At 39.6% G+C, this 20,711-nt stretch overlaps 2 protein-coding genes and 1 long non-coding RNA gene across 22 annotated transcripts in view; 1 reads left to right on the forward strand and 2 right to left on the reverse strand.

Moving 5' to 3' along the window:
• Positions 1–8,446, forward strand: part of sh2b3 (SH2B adaptor protein 3) — a 71,224-nt gene extending 62,778 nt beyond the window's left edge. For all 4 annotated transcript variants that reach the window (XM_074637421.1, XM_074637424.1, XM_074637423.1 and 1 more), the window contains exons 7-8: positions 283–460; positions 3,095–8,446. In XM_074637421.1, coding sequence (XP_074493522.1) covers positions 283–460; positions 3,095–3,459 — 543 coding nt within the window. In that variant the 3' untranslated portion in view covers positions 3,460–8,446. The remainder of the gene's footprint in view (positions 1–282; positions 461–3,094) is intronic.
• On the reverse strand, positions 368–10,734 carry LOC141768908 (uncharacterized). Its single transcript, XR_012594228.1, has 3 exons — positions 10,129–10,734; positions 3,060–3,505; positions 368–504 (listed from the first exon to the last, which is right to left on the reverse strand). It is a non-coding gene; the product is annotated as an uncharacterized LOC141768908 (long non-coding RNA).
• Positions 10,735–11,898: 1,164 nt separating this feature from the next.
• The window catches only part of atxn2 (ataxin 2), a 37,039-nt gene continuing 28,226 nt past the window's right edge, over positions 11,899–20,711 (reverse strand). For all 17 annotated transcript variants that reach the window (XM_074637417.1, XM_074637409.1, XM_074637416.1 and 14 more), the window contains 5 exons: positions 20,345–20,471; positions 20,038–20,229; positions 16,192–16,403; positions 14,434–14,611; positions 11,899–12,776 (listed from right to left, as the gene is read on the reverse strand). In XM_074637417.1, the coding sequence (XP_074493518.1) occupies positions 12,745–12,776; positions 14,434–14,611; positions 16,192–16,403; positions 20,038–20,229; positions 20,345–20,471 (741 nt within the window). In that variant the 3' untranslated portion in view covers positions 11,899–12,744. The remainder of the gene's footprint in view (positions 12,777–14,433; positions 14,612–16,191; positions 16,404–20,037; positions 20,230–20,344; positions 20,472–20,711) is intronic.

Below are 20,711 nucleotides of genomic sequence, written 5' to 3' on the forward strand. Positions count from 1 at the left end.
AATAGTAATCTAACCCGAACCCACATTGTTCTTATTTTCGCCTGTGTGCGTCAAACTTGTGACGACCTCGTTTCCTGACAACGGTGGTAAATACTTAAATGAGGAAGCATTATGCAAACACACTTCTGACGGGAAAGACCTTAAACAAGTGTGAACACTGACCAGCGGAGAACAGAAAAGGAAGGGGGGCACAATTCAGCGCTTGCTCGGCCTCAAAAGGTGGAAAAATGTCTTTTCTTGATGTTTTTCCTTCCTCACATCTCTGTCTCTCCGCCTCTGCAGCACCTGCGCCTCTCGCTAACAGAATGGGGTCAGTGCCGGGTACAGCACCTGCGCTTTCCCTCTGTTATGGACATGCTCAGTCACTTCCGCCTCTTCCCCATCCCGCTAGAGTGTGGAGCCGCCGGTGCCGTCACTCTGTCCAGCTTTGTAGTGGCGGGCTCCAGCCCTCCATCACAAGGTGAGACTCTACCATCCACCTCTCAGCCATATCTCCCTGTCAGACTGAAACATTATTAATGTTTAGTGTTGACTTTTACACAAACATGTTTATTACAACTTTGGTCTTATTTTGTAGTTTTCACAAGCATTTTATTTATTATGGTAACATTGCACATTTTTTCCGAGACATTTTTATGACATATTACAGTATGACTTTTTTATTAAATGTTTTATGACTTACCATCAGTTTCTATTAGTTTTTTATGTCACACTATGATGTTATCATGACATTTTTTATGGCATACTATACTTGACTTGACTTTTTTTTGAAATACTTAACTGAATATTTCATGGCATAATCACGTTTTTATTGCAAACTATACTATGATTTTTTTATCTACATTTTTTATGACATACTAGATTGACTTTTTATGATTTTTGCGAGTTACTATTCTACTTTTTACTTTTTATGAAATTTTTATCACATGCATGGCATAACTTTTTTAATTAAATTTTTATTGAAACTATATGACTTTTTATGGCATAATACTAAGACTTGTGAGATAATATACTGTGACATTTTATGGCATAATTACTTTTTGTTTTGCTTTTATTGCAAACTATACTATGACTTTTTATGACACACTAGATTTTTTTAAATATTTTTTCCCCTTACTATTCTATGACATTTTTATGGCATATAATATTAAGACTTTCTTCTGACATAATATACTATGACTATGATTTTTTTTACGTACTTTCTATGACATTTTTGTGACATATTATACTTGACTTTGTGGATTTTTATGGTATACTATACTGTGAATTTGTCACGGCATAATGACTTCTTTATTGCATACTATACATTGACATACTTGACTTTTTTTAATGAATTTGTATGTTATACTTTACTGTGACATTGTTATGGCATGCTATGACTATGACTTTTCTATGTCGTTATGACGTAGTACACTATAACTTTTTTATGATTTTTTTGTGACTTACCGTTCTTTGACTTTCTGTTACGTGTTTTTATGACATACTATGATATGAAATTTTTTGTGACATAATATACTTAATACTTTTGTGGAATTTTATGGAATACTATTGATTTACATTTTTATGACATACTATACTATGACTTTTTTATGATTTTTTGTGACATACTATTCTTTGACTTTCTGATACATTTTCTATGACGGACTAAGATGTTATCGTGACATTTTTGTGACATAATATACTCCACATTTTTGTGGATTTTTATGGTATACTATACTGTGAAATTGTTATGGCATAATGACTTTTTACTGAAAAAACATTTTTTTGGGACATTCTTTACTTACTTTTTTATGGTATACTGTGACAATTGTATGGTATAATGACTTTAAATTATATTTTTTATTACATACTATGACATGATTGACTGATTTTTTTTGTGACTTACTATTCTATTACTTTATCACATACACAGCATGATGACTTTTTTAATTACATTTTAATTGAGATTATAATGTGACTTTTTATGACATTTTTAAGGGATAGTATACTATGCCATTTTTACGACATAATATTTAAGACTTTTATGACATACTATGCTAGGGCTTTTTATGATTTCTTTGTGACATACTATATATGACTCATGACATTCTTATGACTCACTATACTATGACTTTTTTTCAGTGATTTTGATGTGACTTGATATCATACTATACTATGATTGTTTTGCAATGTACTATTCTATGACTTTCTTGAATTCTATGAATTTATGATATTTTTCACAACATGCTATGATGTTATGCCATTTATTTTTTGTGACATACTATACTTGATATCGATTTTTATGGCATAATGACTTTTTAAATTAAATTTTTTATTGCATACTATACTATGACTTTCTATGACATTTTTCATGGCATAATATACTATGACTTTTTAATGGAATACTATACTGTTAATTTTTCATGGCATAATTACTTATTTTTTATCATATACATAGCATAATAACTTTTTTATGACATAACTATACTATGACTTTTTATGTCATTTTATGACTCGCTATACTATGAATTTTTCATGACATTATAATTATGACTTTTTATGGCATTTGTTATGGCATACAGTACTGGGTCACAGGATAAGTTTGAGAGGAAGTAATTCTAGAGGAGGGAACTAAAAACATAGTTTTGTTACATAATTTGTAGATGTTTTCACTAATTCTTATTTGTCTTTGTGAAATAAACTAGTTTTCTAAAAAACAAAACAGTCTTTGTTGGAACTGTTCATGTGGTTCACAATAGACGTTGCTGGGTTTAAAGGGATCACAAGGCAAAGTGAAAACATGCAAAATTTGAAACAGGTAGTTTGTCTGTAAACTTAATTGTGCAGTTCACCTTTTTTTTTTCTCTACAGAGTATTATTTTTCTTCTGAGATGTTGCCATGTTCTCAGGTTTCAGCAATTAACTTTGTGAATGCCATCTTAACATTCCCAATAGTTATGATGACCAAAACTACAAAAATAAGATTTATCCTTTAATGACCTCAGTGCAGTCCTGTGTTGTTGTGTGATGTCAAACAGGCGTGCAGCAGGAATGCCAAGAACGTTTTTGCTTGTGCTCACCAAAACTCTCATTACCTCTTTCTTAAAAATCTCAGGTCAGCTCTCAGGCGCTCTTCTCGTCCCTTTCTCCCTCCATCGGTGGAGCTCCGAGCCCAGCTTGGCTCACTGCAGCCTGGCTCGCAGCTTTAGCCAGCCCCGTTCCTCCTGCTCCACCAGCACCAGCAACACCACCAGCCCCAGCTCTGTTTCCCAGCCGGGAAACCGCCAGTTCACTCGCACCAACCCTGTTCCTGTTCCTATTCCGTCAGTTCCCGCTCCTCTTCGTCGGAGTGAATCGGTGGGGAGGAGACCCTTGCTTCGCCAACCCAGCCCCCACATCGCACAGCGGGACTCAGACTATGAGCTGGAGCCTGACCGAGGTCGCAAGAGGGCAATAGACAACCAGTACATGTTGCTCTGACCCGCTGAGTCAAAAACCTCCATCACCTCTGACAGATGGCCGTCACCTGTGAAACAGAGACAGGTTAATGCGCACATCGTACAGACACATTTTGTTACCCCCCCACCCAGCTTCACGTGGGTGTGTGAGACTCTCAGAGAGTGCATGAGGCTAACATGATTATAGCAGACTCATGAACTTGAGTGAACAAGTCTATGTCTAAACATACACACACAGTCACTATGTCTGTGCTGGTAGTGTGTTTACCAGTGTCAGAGCTCCACAACCTCCACCCCGAGTGTCCACAGTGAATGTATTTTTGGGAGTTTTATAACAGTGTTGAGTATGATGATTATTCTTCTTCTTTTTTTATTGATATTAGGTTCTGTGTGAGAGAGGGAGAGCCACATGTGTAGCTGTCATCGAGCCCGGGCAAAAACATTTTTTTAAATGTTTCTATTGTGAATTCAAAGAGGTTCGCTTGATTTAACTTCTTTGGCATTTAAACTGAACTGATGGGAAGGCACTGCCTGCGAAATTGGTTAAAGCAAGCGCTCCTTTAAAATATTTAAGACATTTACTCTTCACACACAGAACGTTGTGTGGAGTAAATTCCCACCTTTTAATACAAACACACAACGAGAAAGCACTCTTATTTTAGAGTGTCTACACAGTGTATTCCTCCTCTTGCGCATTATTATATATTTAAGTGCACAATGCTTTCAGTGCACTTTGGAAACAATGTGTATTTTTTTCTATACACAGATTCTTTTGTAGAAAAAAAAAAAAAAAAAAAAAAAAAGTGTAAACTTGGTTAAAGTCAGTTGGTAAGCTGTTACTTCAAACCTTTGCTGAAGCAAAAACAGATACCACAGAAATTATTCCAAATCAGCTTTCATCAGTACAGTTTTTACCAAAACCAGTGAGAACTTGTCGCTGTTTATGGTGTATGTGAGATGAGTGAAAGTGTAGTACATCAGCATGAGTCTGTGTGTGGGAATTTGTGTCCCAATACACAATGATAGGTTTCCCAAAATCAGCATCAAGGTTTTTTGTAGTGAGCACAGTGTCACAGAAATAAGTCCTGCCACAAAAATCTAAGAATGTAATAATATAAATACAATAATTTATAGATTTTTGCCATTTCATTCAATGTATAGACTGATTAAAAAAAAAATCCCTCTCAATCATCACTTATGACCCACCAGAAGTGTGTGGTGCCTGTATTTTATTTTTTCTTCTTATTTTGTTGTGTTTGAGACGTTTCTGGGCTCCAGCAATAACATTTTCATTTTATTTTCACTGCTTTGTTCTCACTAACGCCGCTCCCTCTCTTCATTCACTCGCTTGTTTAAGCCGACCAACTTTTAATGCCGTGTGTTTACAAACAGCAACCGACTGGCGCAGTCACACATGCGAAAGCAGGCAAGTGATGTTTGCCCTGCTGAGGCAATTTCCGACTGAAAGTTCACCCAAGTTGAACTCTATGCAAAGATGCAAATTTGCTGCGCAAATCGGAAGCAAATATTTTTCTGCCCCTTCGCTTGCATAGAATGGAAGTGAACGGGAGACGAATGTTAATTCCGCTAATGTGTGTGCGCTTTTACCATATTAATTCGTAGCACCTGATACAAAGTCACCTTTCCTGGTGTTATCTGTATTTACAGGTGTGACAAAAGAGTCACCATCCGGAGAAAAGACAAGCTCATCTTTTCTCCTGATGGCAACACAATATGGCCAAAAAGGACTTTGTGTCACAATACACTTTCCACGGGTACTTAAAATTAAATTGATTGCAATTGTTACAAATTAGTGATGACACATTAATCATACTATAATAATTTCACTCCATTCTATTTATTTTGTGGCATAAAAAGTATTCCGTGTCACTAAAATGAGCCTCGGCACCGCCAAGGTAAATTTAGTATGCATAAAGCAGAAAAAGGCGCCCTATACAGTGCTACAGGAGTGAGAGCGACCGTGGTGTAGTTCGTTTATAGCCTAACGTTAGCTTTTTACTTCTGGCGGTGCATTTACATTTCAAAAAATCTTAAAAGTGATGTTCATTTGTGAAGATTATCTTGCTGAGCAAAATGTGTAAGTATAATAAACATGTGTTTGTCACAGTTTATTTTCTGCAATAATCCAAAACCCAATGGGAAATGGCCTACAAAAATGTGTCATCCCTGGAGCACTCTATAGAAAACATAAACATGAAAGGCTTCACTCCAAAGAGCGTGAGAGGGGGAAACACTCCACATACACAACAGGACAAAGGAGGAATTGAATCCGATATTTGACACAGCTGAAACAAGGCTCAAAGCGCTGGAAACCTCAATCTAGGTTTAAAATGTTTGATAATCTTACATTAAACCCATAAAGGGCTCTTAAATGTAGACGGTGATATGATGCAACTCCTGCGAGACAGTGACACTGAAGTCACACAAGTGTCTTTGTAGATATTAACATATTTTCTTACAACTTCTTCACGCAAATCTTGATCTCTGGAGTAGCATCATGTCTCCAACTTTTTACACTCATAACATCAAATATTTGTCTAAGCTTTGTCTGTACAAGTTCACAACAGCAGCCAATTGAAAAACCAAGGACGATGACAATAATATAATTTTATACTATACATATACGTTTTAATAGAACTTCCGTGGTTTTAATGTGAGGCTTCGTGAGGAAGGTTTTCAGTCAGCTCAGGGGTGATTTTTATTGTCAAGAGCTAGAGGTCACATAAAGGAATACATCCAAAAATTAAGCTTTTACCAAAGCAAGCATTTTTTCTTAAAATTATTTTTATCTAATGACAAGTTTGTGTAGGGTGTTCCTCATCTCATCCACCACCGTAGCCTTGTACTACGAAGCGAGCTCAACATATCTTCTCGTTAACTGGTTTAACTAACCCTAACAACCACGATCACGCTAAGCAGTCCTACGACGGTGGTTATCAATTTGGTAAATCAACCCAGGGTTTCTCAATCTGGCTATGCACTGTTCACATAAAAGGGGGTGGTGTTTGCAGCATATAACCAATCACAAACATGGACAAGTCTAGAACGGCATATTTTCCAAACAAAGAGCAAACTATAATATTAGACAAACACAAAGAAGTTAAACACATAATCCAGGTTAAATGCAACACAGTTGAAGCTGCCAAATGCAAGAATTAGAGTTGAAAAATGTTAAACGTTGGGTAAAAAATTTAATATTTGAATGGATTGACAGCCCTAAAAGGAATACACACATGTAATTATAGTCAGATATATCATGTTCTACATGGGGCAGTGATATTATAAGCCTATTAATTCAAGCATTCACACAGTCGGCAATTTTTTTTGCCAGCTGTCCTTTCTGCATTTGGCAGTTTAAACTGTGTTTCCTGTAACTTCTTTGTGTGGTATTAGCTTTAGATCCACGCAACAAGCTATACGAGTTGATCTCTTATCTTGAACATAACCTGCTCCAGGGCATGGCGATACCATGGCAATCTACCCCGGTAGGAAGTCAACCACCGTCATAGGACTGAAAACCCAGGGTTAAAACTGAAGTTACCTCTCTAACCCAAAAAATCCTGCTTCGTAGTACAGGCCTCAGTTATGAGTTTCCTCAAAAGCATCTAAAGAGCTGATTTGTAACCCAAAGTGTTTCCGTCTTGAGATCAGCCTGTGGCCACACTAGATTTGTTTCAGTTACATTCTTACTTGTGAACCTCATCTCTCCTCACAGAAAACATGAATAGCCCATAAACAGTGACCAGTTGTCCACATAAAAAGCAGTAGTTTTGACACACCAAAGATGAAATTTTCTGTAATTTTGTTTCAATATCTGACGCTTCACTTCCATTAGCGACGGGATGCCTTTGGGGAATAGTGCGCTAGGACTTGTCTGTCTGTCTTCTAACCTTGCTTTAACACTAACTTTAGCAGTTGATTAAGATTTACCTTCAGTAAACCTATGCTTAACGTATGGTTTAGACCTGATTCGGTCTGTCTCTCTGCCCAATAAATGCATAAATGCAAATTAATTTCCTCATGAACATGACCAGAGTAAGTTCGCTGTGATTATTCTTCTTGTTACGCAATAAGTCAGCTTTGTCTACCAAAGGAACATTTTTACAATGGTTGTGTAGTTCTTCTTTAATGTATCATCATGATCAAGACTGACATCTTTAATGTGTTTATAAGGGGAACAAAAACAAGGACGTTTTTGGCAAAAGTACGGTTGGTCTTCCTGCCTTTATGTGCCCGAGTTTAAACAAATCCCTCATCACTTCTGTTTTATTTCTGCTAAAGGAAAGCAACGGTAACAATAACTATTTTGACTATCAGTCCTCTCTCTTTGCTGATATTTCTATTTTTAGGGAGAATGACTGTGCCTTTGCCAGAAAGCTGCTGTTGCTTTTCCCCTTTTTTAAAGCTCAGGGTGTGATGTGGTGCAGAACTTGTGTAGTGCAATATCTGAGAGATGCCCAGTGCTTCACACCTTTTTATGTATGAAAGAAGCAATCAGAGGCTTCTAGATGGATGAATTAAGTGAATGAGAAATCAATGCTTGCACCTGCTTGTAGACTGAACAAATATATTTGATAAATGCCAAAGTTTCGAGAAAAAAAGCTTTAAAACAAGGGCTACCGCTATTCTTTTATGGCTTTTGATTTTGTGTCATGGTTCAATCCAATTTGTCTGCAACAATCGAGTTACCACTTAAGAAAATCCTTGTGTACCTCAGGTGTCTTTAATCCTCAACATCCGCTCCAGCAACACCTTTATCTACCCCGTATGTTTATTTTAAAATGTCCAGTTGATGAATGTAATTTGTTCTCAATACTGTTCATTCTGTTTAACTTAGCACTGTAAACATTCCAGTTCAACCCAACAACAGCCAATGAAAACAACAACAGCTTTTTAAAATCTGTCACTGTGTCTGCATCCCTTTCAGTTATAAGCATCTAAATTATATTATATATATCAACTGTATATTTGTCTTTTTGTAAAATAAACCTAACCAAAAGAAAAATGACTCACGTGATCAATTTGTGAATTTTGTGCACACACACACAAGTCTCTGTCTCCTTTTTCTCCACTATACTATGACATTTTTTAAACATACTATAAAAAAAATGTGCATACTATACTATGACTTTTTTATGACAGTTTTCAACATACTGTACTATGACTTATTTTAACAACAAAATGTGCTATGACTTATTTTTTTGACATACTATTCTATGGCTTTTATATTTTTTCGACATACTATACTATGACGTTTTTTATTTTGTCAACATATTATACGACGACTTTTTAAAAAAATTTCGACATACCATTCTATGATTTTAATTATTTAAGTTTTTCGACATACTACACTATGACTTATTTTTTCGACATACTATACTATGACATTTCTTTTGACACACTATACTATGAATTTTTTATTTTATCGACATACTATACTATGACTTTTTCGACATACTTTATGACTTTTTATTTCATCGACGTACTATACTTTGATAGTACTAAAAATTGATATACTATGCTATGACTTTTTAAAATGTTTTCGACATATTATACTATGGTTTATTTTCGACATACTATGTCACTGGCAAAACAAGGCTTGTCATCATTGAAGGCCATCTCAATGCAGTGAGATATCGGGATGAGATTCTGCAGCCAGTGGCGATCCCATATCTCCACAATCTGGGACCTAACTTCATCCTCAAAGATGACAACGCTCGCCCCCACAGAGCCAGGGTTATCACAGACTACCTCCACAATGTGGGAGTAGAGAGAATGGAACGGCCTGCCAAGAGTCCAGACCTCAACCCAATTCAACACTTGTGGGATCAGCTTGGGCGTGCTGTACGTGTTAGAGTGACCAACACAACCACGCTGGCTGACCTGCAACGAATCCTGGTTGAGGAATGGAACGCCATCCCACAGCAACGTGTGACCAGGTTGGTGACCAGCATGAGGAGGAGGTGCCAGGCTGTTGTGGCTGCGTATGGATCTTCCACCGCTACTGAGGCTCCTGACGGTGTATTAAATGAATAAAGTCTAAAATAACCAATATGTCTTGTTTGTTCCTTGTTAATGATAGAGAGTTCAATCATCCAATCCACCAAACAACTCAAAACAAGAGTCAGTACCAACAGGAGAATACACTGTTTACCATTGACGGAGCATTTTGGCAAATTTTTCTTGGGCGCTACCCACATAATCAGCTGTGCTGCTCATCCCACAAATGCATGATCCTTACAAGTTGGACATCATTGTGAAGGTAAATAAACAGGCTTTCCAACGATGAAAAATACAATGACCATTAGCATTGTCACAACAGAGAAATAATCCACCAAACAAGTTTCCAAACTTTTTTTCCCCAGTTTGACTTTTTTTATTTCATTGAAGTGGTATACTACGAATTACTACACTATCACTTTTCAATTTTTTTTTTTACATACTATAATAAGGCTTATTTTCGACATACTTTACTATTTTTTTATTTTGTCAACATACTATACTATGACTTTAAAATTTCGTTCGACATACTATACCTTGACCTTTTATGACATTTTTGATAACATACTATACTATGTCTTTTTATGACATTTTTTAATGGCATAATTACTTTTTTTATGACTGTCTTTTTAAGAATTTGGGATATTTGAGTACAAGACTTGAGACTTACTTGTGATTTGCAGAATGATGACTTGGTCCCACCTGTGCCATTAATAAAGGTGGTAGGCCTCAGGCAGCTGTCCCACTGGTCGAACATCTGGTCAGATGTTGCTGATCGGCCTCCTCCAGTAAGACAAACAATGCATATGAGGTCTTTTCCAATGTCCCAAGTGAAGCGAAGTCTTTATGTAGGGCTAACTTTAGCTAATGGCTTGACCTGACCCAAACAAGAAACCTACAAGCCACGAGTGGCTGCTGTACCAGTAGCTACCATGGATGGATTAAGGTAGCTACCTGCCTAATGGAAGCGTCTTCATTGTTGGTATGTAGGTTGAATAATTGACATTCGCCAAACGTCCCTACTGATGTGTAACTTATGCCTTGTACACCATCAGGTCTATCCACAGTGTTGACGGCAACTCCCACGCATTTATATCAATTAATAACTTGCATGCAAACAAACAAATGACTCAACGGTATGCTACATGACAGTTAAGTTACACAAAACGGTCACACGTGTCTCTTCCGTTCAACAACACACCTGCTGTGTGATTAACCTGCTGGTTCTCCCCGTAGTTACTCCACATACCACCTACTGGCCAACAGGGGAATTACCACAAGTGGACACATACAGACACATAATGAACATAATATAAAAATGGCTCCAACATGTGACTTTTTTTTATGGCATACTATACTATGATTTCTTATTTTTATGACATACTATACTATGGTTTATTTAATGATATTTTTAAGACATACTATGACTTTTTATGGAATTTTTATAGCATACTATACTATGATTTTTTTTGTGATATGACTTTTTGACATAATATACCTTTTCTGACTTTTTATGGCATACTTTACTATGACTTTTTTAATGGCATTTTTGATGACATACTATACCTTTTCTGTGATATAATATGACTTTTTGTTATATACTTTTTCTATGATTTTTTCATGACATACTAAAGTATGACTTTTTTTTATGACATACTATAATATGACATTTTGGGCTTTTTTGTGATATACTATACTATGACATTTTTATAATTTTCTATGGCATACTATACCATGACTTTTTATGACATTTTTTTATTATGGTATACTAGGACTTATTTTTACTTTTTTAGTTTTCCCTTTTACTTTTTTTTTTTTTATCTTTCTACAAAACAATATGTATGGAAAAAAAAAATTGTTTCCAAAGTGCACTGAAAGCGCTTAATATATAATAATGTACAACAGGAGGAATATCCAATAGTGTGTGTGTACAGTATGTCACAAAAGTAATAAAAAAGTCAGTATAGCATGTCATGAAAACAGGCTCAATATAGTATACCATAAAAAATTTCATAAAATAGTCATAGTATAGTATAGTATAGTAGGTCACAAATATATATTTTGATCTTTGAAAAGACGTGAAATAATATCCTAACACAACTGGGACACTAGTTTTTAAGCAAACAAGTTAGGGACACTCATTCCCCTGAGTTCTATTTACTGATATTTTAAAAGTATTTTTGAATGTTTTAATTAGTGTTTGTAATGATGACTGCTTGTGTGACAGAAGTGTCTTGATCTATGTATATATAAATGTATCATTTGTTCTCTAGTAAAGAGATTTCGAGACTTTCTGAATAAATACAAAATTGGCGCACCCATGAGTATTTACAGCAGCAGGATGGTGTACGAGGGATTGATTGAAAAACTACAGTGCCGATGTTCATGGTAATGAAGGAACAAAGGACAAACCAACAATAAATGCAACCACAGTAAACCATTCAGTTTTTAAAACTTTTTTATTGTTTTTAAATTTTTTTGCTCATTTTTTAAATTATTTATATTATCTACAAAGTAAAAGTTTTAACTTAAAAGTTACATAAGGGTCAGGTGAGAAGTGGGATCTGATCACCTCAGCCATTATAATTTCATAAATAACGTTTCTCCTGTCCTCTTGGCTGCCGAAATGTGTTTATTTCTCAGGAAGCTTCTTGTCATGTTTCATTTTTAGTTTGGTTAGAAACCTGTCATGTAGTCTGGAAACAAACGCAGCACATAGCAGCAGCAATAAACAGTAAGATTAATACTGTCTAAAAGTTGGAAGTTTTTTTTTTTTCAGAACAAGGTGCAGACAAAATACAAGTTCCAGTTGAATTTTCTTCTTCACTCTCACTGATTAGTTTCTCTCATACCCTCTTTCACGTCTTACTTGGCAAGCTGACTCAAGTTGCTAATTGGGACCCCTGGAAGTGTGTGTGGGGATGTTTTGTTTGTGTGTGTATCTGTGTGTGTGTTTGCGGATGTCTGCGTGTGAACAGGGGCTGAATAGGAGCAGTCTTGCCCGTTAAAACTCTCTAGCACGTTAAAACATGTCACTGCATCAACCTGTTAACATTCTCTTATTGCCTAGTCTGGGAGGGAGGGAGGGAAGAAGGGAGTGAGGGAGGGGAGGGAGGGAGGGAGGGAGGGAGGGGAGGGAAGAGAAAAGCTGATGTGAAGCATGTCTGGTGAGGATGAGGAAAGAGATGAGAGGGAGGGCTCTCGTTCTCTTCATCGCCTGGTTATGAAGGCTCTGGTTGAGAAGCGCGACGCAGAGAGGGTCCCTCAGCTCGCTGGCGCCCTCTATCTACAGCTGCTGCTGATGATGATGAGCTTGCACTGCAGAGACGAGACAAAATGGGGGAAAAATAAAGTTCATGGATTTGGAGATGGTCCACAATTACACAGTAATGGGATAGGTCTGGTGATGTGGCCAAAAGATAACATTTGGGAGTCATTCACTTTAAGGGATAGATTGTCATTTTTTCAATGTGCGTCTTAAAGCAATAGTAAAGACGCACATAAGAATATTGAAACAGGTTCTGCTTGCTGTAATTATTCCTCCTGATCATACTAGCCATTAGGAGATCTCTTCCAAATGGACCAAACAGTCCTCGTTCTGTGCAAAAATCTATCTGAAGATAATATAAGCAGTCTGAGTTAGACAAATCAAGTGAGTATCTTGCAAAGCTACTGTGTTTTTAGTACAAAATTACTTAAACCTGCAGTAAACCGCATGTTTTTGGCATCATTGGGCAAAAATTCCATAATAACCTTTCAGCATATTGTAATTAAAGTGTTCTGAGAGAAAACTAGACTTCTGCACCTCCTCATGGCTCTGTTTTCAGGCTTTAAAAAAATCTAGCCCTTTGGCCAATCACAGGTCATTGCAGAGAGAGAGCGTTCCTATTGGCTGTTCATTCAACGGAGGCAGCTGTCATTAGACTCGTTCGAGATAAAAAGCACCTCGCCTGGAAAGTAGACGAGATCAGGCGGCAGCAGCAGGGGGCGGGGACAAAAAGCTGCGGTCAAGTCGGACAGTTTCCAGCCATTTCGAGCAGCCTTCACTGAATTTACAGGAAGTCACAGAAAGGGTTACATCCTGTTAGATCCCATCTGTAGGCTACTTGTAGTTTTCAGACCACGTTGGGATTTATTTATATTTGTTATATATATCTGGCATTCTATCCTTTATTATTTTTATGTCCGCCTTGTAAAGCACATTGTAATGAACACGTTTTGATAAGTACTTATAAATAACCTTCATTATTATAATCAACCACACAAGATATGTTTGTTAACAGATGTAACCTTCAGTGCACAACATGAGACTAATAGCGCGAGCCAGGCGTTTCCCAAAATTCCCCCAGGTCTTGCAGTCGGTGGAGAGCAACTGCGCCGCCTGGCTCTAAAAACTGCGCCCGTCTTAATCTCGTGAGGTTATCGTCGCCCACGTGTGCATGACGTCAGAGCAAGTCGGCATCAAGTCGGACACAAATCTAACCGGCATGCATTGTGTGACGATCGCCGGTGATCGATTCTGCGCAGGCCTGGCTCATCTCCAACGAGCCTAATCACTCGCAAACTCCCGATCAAACTTTCAAACTAGGCAGCGCTGATCAAATATGAATCAATATTTTATTACTGTGATGCCTATTTCGCTCCTCAAATGTTTTCAGAAACATCTTGTAGTGTACTGTTTAGCTGTAAAATGAGAAAGTTTGCTCCGGCTGGGGGGGCGGTGCTTGGTATTTCCTCAACTGATCTCAACATGGCTGACGGGTTACAAACTTTCAAAAAGTACAAAGAGTACCAGCTATTAATTGTGGATTATTATTATTATTATTTTCAAATGAGTGCGCGCTTCTGTCTAAAACAAATATAAATGACATTTATGAAAGACTAAAACTATGTAGAAAGAAAGCACCGGTGTGGTGGTGTAGCCCGGGCATGACTCCACCCAGCAGAAGTGTGCTAGTTAATAAAATAAACATACCTTGTGGATGTGCCAGGTAGGAGAAATGTGTGGTGGAGGAAACGGGTATGGGGTTGAGAGCAGTCTGTTGCATTTGTTGCTGCGGACCACCTGGAGGACCCTGGGTAGCCATCAGCATCATCGTGGGGTGAGTCTGCCCCGGATGGTGAGACTGCACTAAACCAGACTGCATATGGGCCTGTGTATGAGAGAAAGTGTGTATGTGTGCGTGTGACAGTGAGAGTACAAGTGTGACAGAAAGTGAGAATGACAGCGAGAGAAAAAACACATGGACAAGACACAAGTTAATTAAAAAGATGAAACAGACGAGCATCAATGCCACAACGTTCACAGCTCCTGCCTGTGTGTTACTGACAGGAGCAGCATGAATGGATACATTATGGTGTGGACGATACTCTGGGTGTGGAGGATGGAATAAAGCATAAAATCAATCTGGCAAACACTAATAATCTCTGTTCAAAATGACTGACTGTAAAATTTAGCTCAAACTCTGTCGTCCCATCAAACTCTTAAATGTAGTAAAAACAAGTTTTCTGGCATTCTGCGAGTTTATAACCACAGAGAGAAAGATGCAGTCACTGTAACAAAAGCTGTCTAAAGGAAATTTTGGCTTCAGGTAATGACATCAATATACTGAAATGTTTCCTGCCAACAAGTGTACATTTCTTAAAGGAATATATCAACATTTTTGCTTCTTTTTTTGAGTGAGATAATATCAATATTACATATTTGTGCATTAAGTATGCAGCTGGAGTCAGGAGGCAATGAGCCTAGCTTAGCAGGACACTGGAGGCAGGAGGGAACAGCTAGCCTGTCTCTCTCTCTCTCTCTGAAGTTCAAAAATACGCCTCTCTAAAGTTCACTAATGAACACATTATATCATGTTTGTTTAAACCATACACAAACAGAAATGTAGAAAAAATACAATTTATGGTTTTCAGTCCGCCCAGCATATTTGTGCAGTGTCTCCAGCTATAGCACAGGGTTGCAGGATACAGTCAGTGAGCTCAGGTGTTGCCATAAATGGTCTCTGTTCTGGCACGAAGGCACTAAACCTGGCAACCTCACTGTGATGACAAGACTCCGGGAAGCTGCATAGACCCTGGGAAGCTGCACACAGTCACTCCGTGCAGCTCTTTGTCAAGAATTAGTCGTTGGTTTTTACATTTCTGTTTGTGTACAGATTAAAGAAAGATACAACGTGTTGAGTAGTTAGAGTAGTGAGATAAGCTAACCACGTCCTGACTCAAGCTCCATTCTTTACACACATACAGAAGGGTCGATTGACTTTTCATCTGGCTATCTAAACAAAGCAAATGCACGCATGTTTCCCATAATGGCGAACTATTATAAGACAGAAAAGGGCCAAACCCCAAAAAGCTAACATAGCAGCATTTCTATTTTTCTATATGGAATTAACATGGTTGGACTGTCAATGAAAAAGGTTTGTTGTTCCTCTGTATCCTGTAGTGTGCCCTGTTCCTCTTATGGCTAAAAAACACTTATATCTAAAGGCTCGAGAAAGTGATAAACACATCCTAATCTAAACTTGGTCAGACTGCCCGAAAAACATCCACTGCGCTAACAGCCTTATCAACCCCCAAATATGACCCATTCATAAAGTTAAACACCTGCTGGACCTGATCCCAGATTTCCTCACTCTCACATGTAAAATCCTGTACAGGAACACTGCCAATCGGATTACTTGGCTGGAGCTACTGTGGCTGTCCAGCAAGCTGATAGTCGGTTGTGACCTACCTGCTGCACGTGCGCCATGTGGTTGTGGTTGTAGCCGTGCTGCACCTGCCCTGGGTGGATATAGACCGTCTGCTGGGCAGAGGGGAACGATGCCTGGGGAGACTGAGGGTTGGGCCCCGGGGTCATGGAGGGGGGAGTGGGGGCCAAGGCAGAATACATTTGCTGCTGCGGAGCCTGGTTGGCCAGATGGAGGGCCTGGGCTGCTGCTGCCGCTACGACACAAAAAAACATACTAGTTAGAAACACAAACCTACTAAACACAAAAACGAGGCTTACGCTTGGACCAGACTGCCCAGGTGACTAGTGTGTGGCGGCTGCCTCGCTGAACTGCTGCGTCTCTCACGCGTGTGGCATCCACACTGGCAGCGTTTCTGCTGCTGCTGCTGCCAGCTCTTTCTTTCTACATAGAGTTTGCCTTCCATATTGGCCATTTCATGTAATTATAAATGTAATTAGGGCCCGAGCACGAAAGTGCCAGGACCCAACGGTGTCCTGGCACGAAGTGCAAGGAACCTATTGTTTTTCTGGGTATTATTCTTTTTCTGCTGGAATATCGCGTTTTTGACGACCTTAGCCATCCCCAAAACTCACGAAAAGTGGAGTATGCGTCAGAACTGGTGGGAAATTCAATGTTCTGGAGTGACTGGGCTCGGGTGTCTCCAGGGGGCTCCATAGCGCCCCCTAACGTACACAGTTTTTCAGAGAAAGTTTCTTCGATCTTCACGAAATTCAAGTATGTCATTGCTCACGCCCTCATACCTGGATTAAATGATTTTGAGATTTTTTCGGCAAACAGGAAGTCAGCCATGTTGGACTTCCTGCGTGATTTTAGAATTTACGAACGCATATTTGAAGACTTTAGGAAGCACAAAAATGTATGAAACTTTACACGCACATCGAAACTAGTAATTACTTAATTTTAGTGGTGAAATTTTGCTTGGGCGTGGCATGTTGGCTCTCTAGCGCCCCCTTATGTCTTTCAGATTTTGAACATACCTTTAGGTACTCGAAAACTCATGAAATTTGGCAAAATGATAGACACCTGTGAACTTTATGTAACTGCATAGCCATTAGGCTCAGTGTGTTTTTATTCGGCTCTATAGCGCCCCCTAACGCGTTGAAATTTTAACTTTGTCAAAGTTGATCCGATAATCATGAAATTTGGTATGCATATCCCACTCATCATTTGAAACATATTCCTCATTGGGTTTCATTAGCTCCGCCCACCCGGAAGTCGGCCATATTGGATTTCATGTCACTTTTAGCGTTTTATAGGCCGCGTACTTTAACGAACTCCTCCTACAGATTTAATCAGATCGATTTGAAATTTGGTCAGGACCATCTTAAGACCTTGAGGATGAAAAGTTATTAAAATCGTGAGTTTTCACTTAACGAGCGGAACGTGGCGTGGCGGCCATTTTGAGCCATTCGCCATGAAACAGGTAGTTATTGTAACTCAACTGTACATAGTCCGATCTGCCCCAAATCTCTCAGGTATGATGGTGGTACAGTCTTGAGGACATGTATATGAAAAATTATACTCATAGCCCCGCCCTAAGACGTTAGCCCCGCCCCCTTTCATATCTCATGAACCGTTTATAGTAGAGTCTTGTGGGATGTGTCATATCACTCAGCAGAGAGTGGGTTAACCCTAACTCAACTGTACATAGTTCGATCTGCCCCAAATTATCATTTGAAACATATTCCTCATTGGGTTTCATTAGCTCCGCCCACCCAGAAGTCGGCCATATTTGATTTTTATGTCATTTTTGCGTTTTATTGGCCGCGTACTTTAACGAACTCCTCCTACAGATTTGATCATATCGATTTGAAATTTGGTCAGGACCATCTCAAGACCTTGAGGATGAAAAGTTATTAAAATGGTGAGTGTTCACTTAACGAGCGGACCGTGGCGTGGCGGCCATTTTGAGCCATTCGCCAGTTATTGTAACTCAACTGTACATAGTCCGATCTGCCCCAAATCTCTCAGGTATGATGTTGCTCCAGTACTGATGACATGTATATGAAAAAATATACTCATAGCCCCGCCCCAAGACGTTAGCCCCGCCCCCTTTCATATCTCATGAACCGTTTATAGTAGAGTCTTGTGGAATGTGTCATATCACTCAGCAGAGAGTGGGTTAACCCTAACTCAACTGTACATAGTTCGATCTGCCCCAAATTATCATTTGAAACATATTCCTCATTGGGTTTCATTAGCCCCACCCACCCAGAAGTCGGCCATATTGGATTTTATGTACGATTTTCCCAATTTTTTCGTTTTATTGGCCGCGTACTTTAACGAACTCCTCCTACAGATTTGATCATATCGAGTTGATATTTGGTCAGGACCATCTCAAGACCTCGAGGATGAAAAGTTATTAAAATGGTGAGCGTTCACTTAACGAGCGGACCGTGGCGTGGCGGCCATTTTGAGCCATTCGCCATGAAACAGGGAGTTATTGTAACTCAACTGTACATAGTCCGATCTGCCCCAGATTTCTCAGGTATGATGGTGGTACAGTCTTGAGGACATGTATATGAAAAATTATACTCATAGCCCCGCCCTAAGACGTTAGCCCCGCCCCCTTTCATATCTCATGAACCGTTTATAGTAGAGTCTTGTGGGATGTGTCATATCACTCAGCAGAGAGTTCCTGTTTTATTGGTTAAGGGTAGCCCCGCCCCCTACACATTAGCCCCGCCCCCTTTCATAACTCATGAACCGTTTGTCGTACAGGCTTATGGGGGGTGTTATATCACTCAGCAGAGAGTTCCTGTTTTATTGGTTAAGGGTAGCCCCGCCCCCTACACATTAGCCCCGCCCCCTTTCATAACTCATGAACCGTTTGTCGTAGAGTCTTGTGGGAAGTGTCATATCACTCAGCAGAGAGTTCCTGTTTCATTGGTGGAGGTTATGCCCGCCCCCTACACATTAGCCCCGCCCCCTTTCATAACTCATGATCCGTTTGTCGTAGAGTCTTGTGGGAAGTGTCATATAACTCAGCAGAGAGTTCCTGTTTCATTGGTTAATGTTATGCCCGCCCCCTACACATTAGCCACGCCCCCCTTCATAACTCGTGAACCGTCATTTACAGCGCCACACGCTCCAAGCAGAAAATTCACTCTAACTGTTGCGTGCAGTTTCCGACTTTCACGGGAATGCACGACAGCGGGTTCTCGGACGTGCGCGTTCCCCCGACATGCACGTAGGGGCGAGGGCCCTTTCATAGCTGCGTGCAGCTCTCGTTTATATTTATTTTAGACAGAAAAATAATTAGTAATTTGTAAATAGTAATAATCCACAATTAAAACCCTGTTCTTTATTCATTCATGGAGCCCTGCAAGTCACTGTATTTTCTACAACACTGTCCCGTAAATATTTCAGAATAAAAGCCTCGTGTTAAAAAATGAAGGAATTCTGTCCACAGAAAAAAAAACGCTAGACCGCTTCTATTTTGAAACGGAAGCAAGAAGTGTTGATTTAAAAATAGATCTTTACTTTTTTTCATGTCTGTGACATATTCTACAGATACAGACATTGAAACTGTAGTAATGTAGCTGGTAAGATGTCATTATGCTGTCAAACGATCACTTTCACTGTCTGTTGTTGCTGTGAAAGCGGTAAAAATAGGCGAAACCTCGAATCTTTAGAAGAGCTGACACGCAGCCGAGTTGCGCTGCTCACACGCGAGGCACAAATCTTGTCGGTTAACGGTAAATAATTGGTTAACGAGGGTCGGTTATCAGTTAGAGAATTTTTCAAAATTAGCCTCCTTAGTTCCACAGCTGCCACGCGCTGCTGACGTTCACTGCGTGGCCGGAGCTTAAGACAGGAAACCTCACCTGCTGCTGCCTGCTGGTGCTGTTGGTGCTGGACTGGGCTGGCAGCTGGGTGGTTAGGAGGACCTCCATGTTGTTGGGGACCACCCTGCTGGCCTTGGCCTGTGGGTGTGGCAGAGGGCTGGGGGTGTTGTTGGTGAGGGTGCAAAGTGGCGTTGGGGTGGGGGTACTGCTGAGGCATTGGCCCCGGAGACACTGAGACAAGAATCAGTGTAAGTAGGGATGAAAAGTATTAAAACGGTACACAAAATATTACCTGCACATTCTGGCCCGTTGCATATGAACATACACAAGTGGTGTGCTGACGTACCATACATGGTGTGTGTCTGCTCTGGGTACTGTGTAGTTGAGGAAGAGACGAGGGTGGGTTGGCCGTGCGAGGGAGGCGCCATCATCCTGGCACTGCCCTGCATTACCGGACTGAACACATGCTGCGCCTGGAGGACACACAAGGACAGAGAGAAGATTGACAACATCAGCATTAGAGCCCATGTGTGGGTAACCCAAGTCAATTAAACAAAGTGTTGTCCTTGCCTCTGGCTAGGTATCTAATCTCAGTGGTACAGACTAGGGATGTCGCAAGAACCGACACTTCGGTACGAAGTCAATGCCAAAATTCTGAAAATGTGACGGCACTCCTTTTTCTTCAGTACAGCAGGTACCGTCAGGGCTCGAGA

The sequence above is a fragment of the Sebastes fasciatus genome, chromosome 6 (genome assembly GCF_043250625.1).
Source record: "Sebastes fasciatus isolate fSebFas1 chromosome 6, fSebFas1.pri, whole genome shotgun sequence".
NCBI classification, from domain to species: domain Eukaryota; kingdom Metazoa; phylum Chordata; class Actinopteri; order Perciformes; family Sebastidae; genus Sebastes; species Sebastes fasciatus.